The 15,214-nt window shown below is 32.2% G+C and overlaps 1 protein-coding gene across 1 annotated transcript in view; it reads left to right on the forward strand.

Annotated features, from left to right (window-relative positions):
* The window catches only part of LOC127722235 (uncharacterized), a 16,682-nt gene extending 2,958 nt beyond the window's left edge, over positions 1-13,724 (forward strand). The window contains exons 2-5 of the mRNA XM_052229132.1: positions 1,978-2,104; positions 3,744-3,862; positions 9,728-9,923; positions 12,473-13,724. Of these exons, the coding sequence (XP_052085092.1) occupies positions 1,978-2,104; positions 3,744-3,862; positions 9,728-9,923; positions 12,473-12,897 (867 nt within the window). The 3' untranslated portion in view covers positions 12,898-13,724. The remainder of the gene's footprint in view (positions 1-1,977; positions 2,105-3,743; positions 3,863-9,727; positions 9,924-12,472) is intronic.
* Positions 13,725-15,214: the final 1,490 nt, after the last annotated feature.

Genomic DNA, 15,214 nt, shown 5'->3' on the forward strand with positions numbered 1-15,214 from the left:
ATATTCTTATAGAAAAATTGTGTATTTAAATTTTTTATTCCTCTATTCATGGAATCCATGAATATTGGTGCCAAACAACACTTGTGATTAAACTTGTGTCCTGTTCTGCACACTTTTGTAATCCCTGGGTTGTTTGTCGCTTGTGATAATAAGTTTGATATCCATGGTTTTAAATTTTGAAAACATATCATACATGTATATATAGACAACATGAAATCATACTTCAATCCTCAAATTAATATGTTTGTCATGTAGGTGACAATGAATCTTTGACTACACTCAGAATTAGATAAATCACCATTATTTGCAAAATAAAATCCAGAGATTCAAGAGAAATCATTGTGAGAATCTGTATTTTCTATTAATGCTTATTTTTCAGCCTCAAAGACTTTAACACAAATAGAAAAACTGAATTAAATGATGTAGACAAATCACTAATTGGAGACCTGTCAGACCTGGAAATGCACCTTCTTAGCTCGCAAGATCTGATAATCACCAGGGGTAAAGTAAGTATTGAGATACTTTTTGTATCCTGATAGGTTCCTTCATTGACTGTGCTTTCATGAGACACTTTGCCATGAGGTCTAATTTGTTAAATGATTCTTAATGAGAAAATATCTTCGATCATCAATGAATAGAATATTTGTACAATGAAACCTGTCCTAACCGAACACAGTCCAGACTTTGTGTTTTGTTTGGTTTTCACATGTATTCAGATTGCAGAGTTTAACAGAATTGAATAGTTTAAAATCAATTTAACACTTACTGACAAGAACACCAAGTAAAACGAAATACAACAAGTTTCATGTTGATTTCAATGTTAAAAAAAAGAAAATGAAATAGATTATAGAGATATTTAAAGATCAGAAAAACAAATAGCAATTTTTTCATAATCAAATACAAGTTCAAACTGTTCATTGATCAAATTCCTTTTTAAAAATTTAATAAATATTTCAGTGTAGCTAGATTTCCTTCACAGTGATGTCCTTGGTTATTTGATTTATTTCTTCAGTTTGATTTATAGTATACATAGCAAATATTCTTCAACAACTTAGCCTAAAAACATCCAAAATATCGGTATGAATCAAATCTGGGGCCTCGGTTTATTTTTTGTGTGTCTACATCATTGTCTGATTCAATTATTCAAAACCAGATTTCTCCACTGATCAAGTCTGTTAATTACTGATGATGTGACTAATTTGTCATCAACATCATCAGTTTCAGTAATTTATCTGCAATCTAAGATCTTAATAAACTAATGTGATCACAGCATGCATCATTGCAGATCTTCCGACTTGTTTGCATTCGATGGCCCTTTACACAAAATCATATTTAGCATGGTATATATATATCTTTACGTTTGTGAAATTCATGGAAATTGACTCAAATTTTCAATGAATTCCAATTTGAAATCAAGAAAATATTGTTTCGTCCTTTAATATGGTGATGGAAATTTTTTATTATTTTGATTAAAATGGAGTGTATCTCAAAAGTTTTAACGACACATACATGCAAAAGCTTAGTTGTATAGAAAAATAATTTCATCAAACTTCAAATACCCTTAGGGATCAACTGTTGTGCATGCAAATCATTGCAAAACTAACATTGTTTTGAATGCTATCAATCTGTTTTGACAGGTTTTTTTATACACAATGTCATTTACTATAAAATGTGTTCTGTATTCGATGATCAGCAGGATTCTGTTTGTACAGGTTAAAATAATGTTTATTAATAGGGAGATTTTTACGAAACTTGGAAACTGTTTGGTTTGACATGAACTTCGGATTAATCAGGGTTCAGTTTTTACTGTATTTCCAAATCTTTTAATGTTTTATTGTCATCTGTCGGAGAGGGTAGTAAAACAGGGAGCATGTCTATGCATGAACATCAATGCAGTAAGCATCTGTTCATACCATATTTTATTTCAGTAGTTATTCATAAAATATTTTCTTAAAAAAAATCTTTTTATTTTGACAGCGTTGTAGACCTGTACCAGTTCTTGTCCCTGAAGATGTTAAACCAGCTCTGAACTATATTGCAGATTTAAATAATCGAAGAAAGGCAAAAATTAAAGATTCCAAAAAGTACCTGTTTGCAACAAAAGGTAACATTTGCCCCTTATTTTTTTAATTCTCCATATAAGAGTTTTTTTGCAGTCAAAATGAGAAGTCCCAAGTCTTGACTTTTAAAAACTTTTAAAAAAACTTATTTTGTTTAATGTATTTGAAAGTGCTGGATCCTGTGTAACAAAGAAGGAAGTAGTTAGAATCCTTGTTTTTCTTAAAAGTCTGTACACTTTTTCAATGCCAACTTCAATAAGATTTCTATTTCATTTTTTGGTGAGTTAAGCTATTCTCAACTTATATTTTATAGTGTGTCTTTTCATTTTGTTATGATACACTATAGTCTCAGGTTTATAGGGTGAATATTTCCGCCTGTTAAAACATTCAAATCTGCTGCATTTTTATGCACCTGTATGTCGTCATGAGCCTGTTGTTCAGTAGTTGTTTTTTATTGGTGCGGTTCATAGGCATAGTTGCCAACCTTCTGCCATAAGAAATAATGTCATGACATGACAAAAAGTGTGTAAAAGCATGTAATAGCACACATGTCATGCTTTTCCCTCTGAAAAACACCCTACTAGATTAAAAAAACATCAATAAAGTATTATAAACTAAACTTGTAATCATATAACATGGTTACTTGTTTATTTTATCATGTATAAAGCTACAATTTATGCCAGTTCCTGTATTGAATGATTCAATTCAGCAGTTCAGTTTATGAAAGCTACACATTTAACAGGACTCACACTTCCAGTTGGTTGCTGATTGTTTAGATTAACAGAACGTTAAAAAGCTTATACTAATTTTTCCAGAAGTAATATGCATTCATTGATATCATCATATAATAGATTTTACTGAACAATTTAGTTGAAATTGGTATTTATAATCATGATAAGCATGAGTTCATAAATTGTCAGGGAAATGACAACTTGAAAGCTGTTTTATGACCGCTGTATTGCCGGCCAGAATTCCCTACTTTTGTTCAAGAGTCTTCCTGTGATTGTTTTGTGTGTTATCCTTTCATTGATCAGAGTCATAATTTACAAGATGCGGGGAATGAATAACTGAATATATTTGCTTAAAACACCTTCCCTTATGTTTTTCAGGCAATCACTCATTCTTTATTTGCCTAAAATCAACTAGAGAGTTCTAATCAAAATACAAAATAGATCTAGAAACATTAATGTGCACACAATATTCTTAATTTACAATAGGTCTAGACTGGTTTTCTACTTCACAACTAAATCGCTGTTCATGTGGAACAAAACTAAAAGTTTTGATTTATTTTTCTGGTGTGCGTGAGTTTGATTCAACAATCAACACCTGACAGGATATCAATTGCTTTATACAAATTGTGATACACATTCTTTACTGACAGATAATTATCAGCATGTTTTGGTCGTTAAATATTTTTCGATATTTTTTTTTTCTTGGATAAGTTAAAATTTTTAATTACATTAATTTTAATGAAAAAAAAACAATACAAAGTGCAAGGAACTGCATTATTTCTATGCATTACACTCATTGTTGTGGGACGTCAGCGGAGTGAAATATGTGACAAAATGGTTTTATTTTACTGGAAATCATGGTATTAGGATACTATTGCATTGTTGAATAGATTTATTAATAAGATGTAAAATTGTTTTTAATTGCTAAAGTAATAAATTAAATTTATTCTAGGTGCAGGAGCAGTTAGAAGTTATGACTCGATCAAAAAGATATGTAGTGAATTATCCTTGACAAGTCCTGAAAGAATAACATCAACTGCACTTAGAAAATACACTGCCACACTTGCTCAGGTTTGTGTCATCTTTTGAAAACAACATTTGTGTAATTTTATTGACTTTTGTAGTCCAATGGAGACATATACTCTTTTTTTTTTCTTTTTCATTGGCATACTTAATTACATTCTAGTGTTTTCCCTATCGCACAAAAAAGGCATGGTAACTTTAATGAAACATGAGCGCATGAAAAAAATTGACAAAAGGGCACCTAGAGAATACTTAGAAATAAAGAAAAGGCAATGAATTGTCATATCGCATTGGTAAATTATAGACTGGCAGTTTTTGATGGAATCTAAACTCAACATAGCAATCAAAGTGTATTATTTTAAAATATTTCATGTTTTTAGATATCCACCTAAATTTGTTTACTTTCAACCTCATGGCTGTCTGATCTCTATTTGTGAATGCATTATTTGCTTTACAATGAAATTAGTCAAAGGACCAGTTTAAAATTTTGCACAAAATGGCTGATTGTTCAAGTCAAAACATTCAAAGAATTCATAGAATTTAGTAATTCCATTGATTTTTATTATAAAGGTGTAATACCACCAAATCATAGTAGGTCACATCAGGTTGCATAAGAAAAAGGGTTGAAAACAAATATTCCCTTGAATTTGAAAGATGTATGAAATTAATCCTACATTTCATTTCATTAAAATATTTCTGTGTCATAGACATATATCTTGGGTGTTTCAAAGCACTATTATTTTTTTCATTGGGTGTTTCCATAGAATATTTGTAAACTTGAGTTTACATGGTTACTAAAGCTTGTACATAGATAGAAAAAGGGTGAATATTTGATAAGTTAACTTCCAGTGATGATTATTTTCTTGTATGCAATGAAACGTTATGTGAAATTTTGTCTATAGTACTGGACAGGATAAAACAACTCATTCCAAGTATTTCTAAATTCTTATATTCGGACAATTGAACACTGTTTAACTGATTAGATATAACAGATTAACTTAGTATTGTGGTACAGCACAGTATTGCGCAATAGCAAAAATATGAAATTGAAAATAAATACAAATCTTTTAACCAATTTCAAAGAGATTAATTTAAAGTCTTTAATTTTTGGGGGTTCTAACCTTATATTACTATTTTGGATATTGGGCTCCATTTTTAAATTGGTCTACATTAAGGTCCAAAGGGTTCAAAATTAAACTTTGTTTGATTTCATTGAATTATTGTGACTCTATGATATGCTGAATCTTACTGTGCATTTATATTTTTTTATTTTGGGCCCTGTTTTCAAATTAGTCCATATTAAGGTTTGAAGGGTCCAAAACTAAACTTTGTTTGATCTCAACTAAAATTTAAAATTTATGGTGTTTTTTATATGCTGAATCTTTAACCATGTAGTTAGATTTTAGATATCAGACCATACTAGGTAAATTAAATGTCCCATTTGAAATTTTAAAGAGATTTGACCACATTTGTTTTGGGTTAGAAACCTTTATTATGTCAAAAATTTGATCACAATCCAAATTCTTACAGTATCATGCAAGCCTGAATATTGTGTCCCTAACTTGCTCCAACTATTCAGGATTCAACTTCTGTGGTCGTATTAGACTGTGATTGACGAGAAATGTTATTCCTCCAGTTAACATTACAAACAGTCTCCAGTTAAAGTTTTTAAAACATAAATAAGTTTCTGGTACCATCCTCACCCAGGATTTTTACCAAATTTGGACTGGATATTCCTTATAATCAGAAGATAGTATCCATTTGGAAATATTGTAATATGTTTTTTTCAGTGTAAGAGTATATTATTTATGAATGGGCTCAGTTTTTCTCAATGTAACATATAGTTTGCAGTTAAATTTTTTAAACCATCCTGGATTTTTTTCAGATTTTAACAGAAATATCTTTATGAACTATTAATAATACATGGGAAAATAATACTTATTTCCATAGCTCTGTATTTTACTGATAAATGGACATAGTTTTTTAGTTAAAGTTTGTATACAGTCAATTTGCTCATAGTTTATTCATGATTTGAAAAATTTAGATATATATGCAAATTATTCCACTATAGTCTATAATACACTGAAAAGAAAGTCACAGTGTATCATCAGCTAAGTAGTCAGTACTATCGATCAGCACTGACCTGATTTATAACAATCCTTTTTAGAATTGTCCGTTTATAAATTTTGAAATTATAAAGAAAGTGAGATTTGAAATCCCTCAGGCAAAGTTGACTTGAAATGGCCTTGGCTTTTTTGAGGTGTTTTGTTATGTAGCTCTTCAATTTTTTTGGTTCTTATACGTTCTCAGCTTTCAAATATTCTTCTTTGAGAATTCCTGATAAGGTAAATCCAGTTAAGCACTTCAGACACATGAAATTATTTCATTTTTTTAGTCAAGACACAAGCTATGTGTCACTTAAACCTAACTAATGTTAGCGCAACTATTGGCTTATAAAGCCATGTCAGCCATTGTCATTATGTGGTGTCCATTGTCATTGTCAATCATTTTTGTCAACTTCTTTGTTTAAAATTGAAGATTTGTCTTTAAATTTGGTACAACTTTTATTTATGGTATTAAGAAGAAAGCTGTTAATGTTTTAAATTATTCTACCAAAAAAAATGCAATCATTCCTAAAAAAAGATCAAAGGATAAAATTGAAGTCTGCCAGAAAAATTACTCAAAACTGTTACAGATTAACAAAATATATGTATTCCCATCTTGAATATCTTAAAAAATAAGAAATAATGTGTTCTTTCTGTGTGATGTCATCAGGCATGGTCGCCTTTTTACCTGCGTCACCAACGGTGAAAGCAAGTCTAGTAACCGCTCAACTAGGTCCGTCATTCCATCATTCCGTCATTCCGTCCGTCCGAAAGACCTTGCTTGTCAACTTTCCACAAAGATTTCTTGGCTTCTTTGAAAGGGAATGATTTTATATTTGGTCCAGAGCTTGATCATGTTGAGTTGTAACGTGTAGGCAATTTTTAGATCTGTGGTGCAGCCACTTTCTGTTTGCCGATAGTTTGAAATTTAGCTACTCAATGTACAAGGAAAATTTTTCGTCAAAGTTTTCTTGGCTTCTATGAAAGGGAATGATTTTATATTTGGTCCAGAGCTTGATCATGTTGAGTTGTAACGTGTAAGCAATTTTTAGATCTGTGGTGCAGCCACTTCCTGTTTGCCGATAGTTTGAAATTTAGCTACTCAATGTACAAGGAAATTTTTTTGTCAAAGTTTTCTTGGCTTCTATGAAAAGCAATGATTTTATATTTGGTCCAGAGTTTGATCATGGTGAGTCGTAACATGTTAGCAATTTTTAGATCTGTGGTGCAGCCACTTCCTGTTTGCCGATTGTTTGAAATTTAGCCACTTATTGTACAAGGAAAATTTTTAGACCAAATTTTTTAGTTAATATTGAAGGAATTGAGCAAATATATGCAGTGACATAGGTCCAGACCAGTATTGGTCTTGAATGCTGGATACTATCAATGCATGTCTGTGTCCACACTTGTTTCATGACATCACAATAGGAAATTCAGAGGAAAGCATGCAAATTGAATTTCATAATCAAATTTTGACCAATGAATAGCTGGTATCAAACAAACCCCATGTTGATTAAATAAAGATAATCAATAGGTTAGGAAAACAATAAATCCAAATTCATTTATTGACTTCATTGTTATGCTTCAATTGTTTATTATGAGATGGCCGGTATACAAGTTGCAAAAAATATTTATTCTTGCATTTGTGAACAAATAAACTTGATGTTGTATTTTTTTACATAAACTTTTGAAGTGCATGATGAAAACAAGAGTGACGAAACTTTATCAGATGAGTCATGTAGATACAATTATTGTTCCTTATTCAAATTTAAAGGACACCGGACACTACAAACATTCTTTATATCAAATAAGTTCTGATCACCAATAAAACATTTATTATCATGTGGTTTTGTGTATTTCTCACCGGGGAAGCTGATAATCTACAAAATATACACAGATGTCCTTGATTGCTCTATTATGCATATTTTTAGATCGATATCGAGGCATGCGCATCCTACGTCACATGTGAGAGCGATAGAAAATGCTGTGTTAATTTTATAGCAAATATGCCTTATTATAAAGAATAAATAAACGGTTAATTGATAATGTCTAAGGTCTCTTTTATGTCTCGTATTTATACCATAATTGTATCATAATTATATATCTTCTGTAAAAATGAGTAAAATCGATAACTTGATATTTTGACTATTTTAAAAAATGGTTTATTTCGTAGTTTATGAGAGAGTTTAAAAGCAAAAGCAACTCCAAAAATAATAAATAATATATATATATATCGGTTTACGTTTTCGAATTATCCATAGACACCTCGTTCATAGCCCATAATTGCAGGAGACTAAGAATGTGCTCAATGTATTCCTTACATTTTACGGAAAGTCAGAGTAAGCCACCACCCAGCTAAACTATCAGATCTCGGATACACCGGAGTAAAAGTTTCACAAAATTTCGTTCTGGTTTCGATATTTCTTTATTTAAATGAGAAATGCAATGTTCGTCATTATATATCTATACATTTTCTATATAATATTTCCGGGCGACATCGGTAGATCTATTCAATGTTTCTAAAAAACGGGAATGATAATTTTGATAAAATTGGCAGTGATTTGTGTTAAAAAAACATATTCTTTTTTCTCCGACCTGGCAAAATAAATCTTTTACATTTTCAAACAAATTTTACGGCATTGAAATGTATATATCTGAAAATGAAAGGGGGTGGGGAAATGACCTCCAGAAGAAAGAAAAAACTGGTGTCTACTCAACTAAGGTGTCATTTATTTTAATTTAATCCCGCCTTTCTATGTCATTTATAATTTCTTATAATTTTAAATACATGTAAAACTATTAAAAAGTATACAATTATAGTATTAGTTAATTTCTTGGTATTGCTAGATTTTTTTTTATTCGAGCAGGGCAACTTTTTAATTGGCAGAACTTGGAGAATTTTATAAGCATTTTTATGTTAAATCAGCTAAATAATTATCTAAATTAAAGTTTTTTGTTTGTGAAATGATTATATGACATATTAAGAAACGAATATGTATCCCCTATTCGCCTTCGTTAAATATGATAAAATAAATCGTTTTTAAAAAAAGGGGTAAAACGTTCATAGCTCATTATAATGTTCTTATCCTGAATATTAATCTATAACTTGTCACTGAACGTTTAACAGCCATTCATATACCGGAACCCCTCAAATGGTTTAATGAATACGAGAAAAAATGAAACATAAAAAAATACTGACATGTATAACATATATATTTTGCAACTTCCCGCATAGTCATTGGTATACTGATTGATGTACAATGATTTTAACACTTTTAAAAATCATTTATTTAAATAAATTAACGGATCTTGCAAAAACATATATTCTGCATTTATGTATATTTGCTATTTTGAATATTGTAATTGATCTCAATCCCGTCTAAATCCATACTTTTAAGTTTTTTGATATTTTCCCTGATCAAACTAACGAAAGTATGAAAGTGACTCTCACACCTGACGTCACGCACAAAGTCGGAGGTTATCTTATTAATTGTAGGGATTACTCGGTACTTATCGGAACATATCAAAATTTGTGTAATTACTGACCGCGTGTAGCTTATCAGGTCACTGAAACACACAACGGAATGAAAATAATGAATCAACTCGTGATTATGAATTGAAAGAAGTAATGTTTATTTGAAGTGTCCGGTGTCCTTTAATGCTTTTACCAGAAGTGTATTATTAGCATCCCTTGTGTTTAAGAACAAAAAAACATTATTTTTTTCCTGTGTATGCAGTATGCATAATTTGTATATTGATGACAGGTTTATATGTCAACTTAAATCATATTTCCTATTGTCTATTTTAGGTTCTCGATTTAAAGGAAAACCAGCTAACTTGGCTGTGTAATCATTTAGGCCACACAAAGAAGGTTCATCTGGAACACTATCGCCAGATGAGTGGTTTTATAGAACGAGTTGAAATAAGCAAAATTTTATTAATACAGGATATGAACTTGACAGAAAAGTTCAAAGGGAAAACGCTCAAAGATGTTTCTATGAAAGGTAAGTAAAGTCATGAAAGTAAACTGAATCTTGTGACCCCAAGAACTTACCACAGTTTCATTTTGTAAACGTTGAAATCTTGGTTTGATTAACAATAAAGAAATATGAAAGACATACCAATTAAATTAGGATCAGGAATTTAAGTCTACACAGTATGATCCCCTTTTCTGTGCACCTTGCACCCTTCTGCTGACAGAGTATAAAAAACATTCTTTTCCATCATATCATCACCATTTTATGATTATCTTCATTTTCACAGTCAGAGTTCATTAACTCAATAAAGAACTCAAGAAATCACTAAGACAACAGATTAAAATTGTTGACACTTGTTTTTAGTTATTTATTGATAATAGGTAAGATTGCATAAAAGTGACAGGTAATCTTTGACAGTTCATTGAACTTGATTATAAGAGTGTTTTGATTTTCCTACAGGCTTTGGTTCATAAATGATATGAAACAATTAAAAGCATAATCTTATGAGTCCTCAATCCTGAAAGAAAACTTTTAGAAAACCTCAGAAAAAAGTACAATTTTGGGAAATTTTGGAGTTTTTCTATGTTTTTAAAATATATGATGTTTACCCTGTAAATGCATTAAAAAACTGTTAGGTTTTAAACCACAAACTTTTTATTTATATACATGTACAAATCAAAATTAAAGACTGATGGTTTATTTTTTTTCTAATAAATTTATTTTGAATGAAAATATGAAGTTTTGTCGAGCCTGTGACAGCTCAACATAGGGATAGTGAACATCTTAAAGCTTAATATTTCAGAAGGTATAAGACCTGATTCCTTCATACTATGTACATAGATGCCGTATGTTATGAAGTTTCCGTCTGTCATATGTCCATTGTCCTTGACCTAATTCCAACCCTCCCCTAACCTGGGACAGTGGTGTAATAGTACAGCATAAGAACAAACTATAAAAATTAGTTGAAAAAGGTTTAACTCATCAGATGGATACACTTAGAAAAACAAAAAAAGAGTGAAAGTGGCTGGGCACTTAAACATCCCAACAACAAAAAGACCATTTGTAAAGATCTGACAACTATAATAAGTCAATATTTCAGATACCATAAGCAATATGTCTTTATTTGGTGTATTGAATGATTGTAAGGTGTACATGTCCAACTGACAGGTGTTATCTGACCTTGACCTCATTTTAATGTTCAGTTGTTAAAGTTAAGTTTTTGTGTTTTGGTCTGTTTTTAGGAAGGTTTTTGAAAATAAGCATATACATGTAAGTCAATCAAAGATGTTGAATGTACCTTTTCATGTACCTTTAACAAACACATTTTCAGTTTCTAAAATTCATAGGTTTTGACCATGTCTGGAATAATAAAGGAACAATGTCAGAAGGAAAACTCATATCTGCAGTGGAAAATAGATTACAAGAAAGATATGAAAAATATTTCTTCTCACATTTATCAGACCAAAACAAATTACATACATATTATAAGCTCAAAAATGAATACAAACCTGAGACTTATACAAAGTTTAAAATCTCAAAACAATATGTTAGAAAGCTCTGTTAAGAATTTCTAACCATGATTTATACATCGTAAAAAGGCAGATATAATAATACACCTTTGGGTCAAAGAATGTGTAAACATGGTATTGATAGCAAAATTGAAGATGAGTTTCATTTCATATGTGAATGCAACATCTATTTATGAAGACATTGTCAATATTATACCATGTTTTTGTAATTAAGATAATTTTGATAAATTTAGATATTTAATTAAGTCTACGAAGACTGATGCTCTCAACAGATTTCTTATTTATAAAGACAAATGTATCATAAAATTTATGGATCAAGTTACAAAAACCGATTGTTTGTCCTTTTCCGTCAAAGCAGATTTTTCACAGGTGGTACAATTCATAAAATTTTGATCCACATTGTAAAGCAGCCATTTATGATCCATTTTGCCATGATTTCTGAAATTTTTCGATTTTTTTTTATCATTTTGATAGGCTTTATTTCAATCTTCTTTTTATTCATCAACTTCTGTAATTTTATTATCAGGCGGTTTGAAACCTTCCACAATTGTTGTCAGAGGGATGCTCATCTGAAATTATGAGTAATTTGTAAAATTGTGAATATCCCCAGTACTGTGCAATTGATTTTACAGGTACACAAAGCGTGATTGGCATGCAAACAGCAGTGTAATTGTAAAATTTCAACTGGTTTACCAGCTTACAAAATCTGCTAGATGGTTTGAATCTGATGCAAGTTCTACTGGTCCTAGACCACCAGACAAGGATTAATTTTGACCCCTGTATCACAATTTAAAATATGTGTTGTAGCTGTTCAAAACACATAAATAAATACCTATACATGTACAACTAAAATCACTTTAAGTGTTCTTATGTGAACCCTCTATTGTCTCTCATACTCTTTGTTTACTCGCATGTCAAGATCACCTTAAAACTGAGAAAGTAAGCATCACATTTCACTTTACAGCTCTTACATTTTATAGATTAATTGAATCAAATCGAGCAGGTGGGAAACTTTATTATTTATTTTATCATTTTGGTATTTTACAGACATAATCAATAGCAATCAAGGTCAAGGTGAACAGGAAGAGGAAGAGGAGGATGATGCACAAAAAGCAGCACAAAGTACTCTTGAAGCACTTGAAGACCCATGTCCACAAGACATAGATGATTATATTCCAGATGAATATTACTTTGACGAGGAAAATCAGGACTATGCAGGGGAGGGTAGTAGTACTTCAGTTATTGTTAAAAAGAGAAAATCTGCTAAAAAATGTAATAGAATGAAATGGACAGAAACCGAAGAAGAAGAAATCAGAATATATTTTAAGAAACATCTGGCAGCAAAGAAAACTCCTCGAAAGGAGGAATGTTTAAAGGTCTTATCTATCAGCAAAGAGAAAGGAGGAGAGCTTCACAGAAGGTACTGGCATACAGTAATTAAGAAGGTTTCAAACATGAATAAAAAGGATTGATTTATTTTGTAATACTTATGGAAGATTTTTTTAGGACTGCCACATTTTTTGTTTTTAATCTGTTTTTAAGTTGTTCATCATGTATTATTAAGTCTCTCCAAACAAGACTTATTGTTTTTGCTCAGTTCTTATTATTTTATTATTCTTCTTCTTTTTCTCCTTCTTCTTCTTCCGCCACTTGAACTATGAACTTGTTCACGCTTGTCAGATTAACTTAGGGTTTCATAAAATGTGAGAGGGGAGCCATCAATCTTTCTTTTGTGCATTAGGGTCTATTTAGGGGTATTTTGAGGGGCCAAAAGCAAGGAGTGGTTTACTATAGAACCCTATAGGATTTGTTTTTTTTTAATTTTCAAATGACTATAACTTAAAAACAGTAAGTGATAAAGACACACGGTCTTCAGTAATGATCACAGAAAAATAAAATAAAGCAAATACAATATAGGGTGAGTCCCTAGGAGTCATCCCCACCCCCTTCAATTTGAGAATGTTCTAATATCTTGTAAAAGGTCCAGATCCCCACCCCTAAACCATATATATTCTTGTATGGGACAATAAAACAAATCAAATGCAATATAGGGGGAGTCCCCGGGGGTCACCCCAACCCCATCCTGTTTGATAACTTGTAAACGGTCCAGATCCCCACCCCTAAACCATATATATTCTTGTATGGGACAATAAAACAAATCAAATAAAATACAGGGGGAGTCCCCGGGGGTCACCCCTATCCCCTCCTGTTTGATAATTTGAAAATGGTCGAGATCCCCACCCCTTAACCATATATAATCTTGTATGGGACAATAAAACAAAACAAATGCAATGTAGGGGGAGTCCCCAGGTGGTCACCCCCATCCCCTCCTGTTTGATAACTTGTGAACAGTCCAGATCCCCACCCCTTAACCATATATATTCTTGTATGGGACAATAAAACAAATCAAATGCAATATAGGGGGAGTCCCCGGGGGTCATCCCCACCCCATCCTGTTTGATAACTTGTAAGCGGTCCAGATCCCCACCCCTAAACCATATATATTATTGTATGGGACAATAAAACAAATCAAATAAAATACAGGGGGAGTCCCCGGGGGCACCCCCACCCCCTCCTGTTTGATAATTTGAAAATGGTCAAGATCCCCACCCCTTAACCATATATATTCTTGTATGGGACAATAAAACAAAACAAATGCAATGTAGGGGGAGTCCCCCCAGGGGGTAACCCCCACCCCCTCCTGTTTGATAACTTGTGAACGGTCCAGATCCCCACCCCTAAACCATATATATTCTTGTATGGGACAATAAAACAAATCAAATGCAATATAGGTGGAGTCCCCGGGGGTCACCCCAACCCCCTTCCTGTTTGATAACTTGAAAACGGTTGAGATCCCCACCCCTAAACCATATATATTCTCGAATGGGTCAATAAAACAAATCAAATGAAATATAGGGGAATATTGAGGGGGTCATTCCCTCCCCTGCCTGTTTGAGAACTTGTAAACGGTCTAGATCCCCACCCCTAAACCATATATAATCTTGTATGTGACAATAAAACAAATCAAATGAAATACAGGGTGAGTCCCTGGGGGTCACTCTTACTCCCTCTGGTTTGAGAACTTGAAACGGTAGAGATCCCCACCCCTAAACCATATATATATAATTGTATGGAACAATAAAACAAATCAAATGAAATAAGTCAAGATTCCAACAAAAATTTCCATTGTCATCAAATCCTTAAAAAGCAAGTGAGATCAGACAGCTTTAATGGGAAAAATTATAGGGGTAGTACCACAGGGTTTATAATTACAGGAACTTTGTTTGGGAGACTTTGTAACAGCATCCTGTTACAATCATGTATTTTCTTGTATGGAATAATAACACAAATCAAATGAAATATAGGGGGAGTCCCCAGGGGTCAGCCCCAACCCCTCCTGCTTGAGAACTTGTAAAGGGTCCAGATCCCCACCCTTAAACCATATATATTTTTGTATGGGACAAGAAAACAAATCAATTGAAGTATAGGCGGAGTCCCCTGTGGTAACCCCACCCCCTCTTGTTTGATAACTTGTAAACGGTTGAGATCCCCACCCCTAAACCATATATATTCTTGTATGGGACAATAAAACAAATCAAATGAAATATAGGGGCAGTCCCTGGGGGTCATCCCCTCTCCCTCCTGTTCCAGAACTTGTAAACGGTTGAGATCCCCACCCCTAAACTATATATATTCTTGTATGGGACATTAAAACAAATCAAATGAAATATAGGGGAGTCCCCTGGGGTCACCCTTATCCCCTGCTGTTTGAGAACTTGTAAACAGTAG

Source organism: Mytilus californianus, unplaced genomic scaffold (assembly GCF_021869535.1).
Source record: "Mytilus californianus isolate M0D057914Y unplaced genomic scaffold, xbMytCali1.0.p SCAF_12, whole genome shotgun sequence".
Lineage (NCBI taxonomy): Eukaryota > Metazoa > Mollusca > Bivalvia > Mytilida > Mytilidae > Mytilus > Mytilus californianus.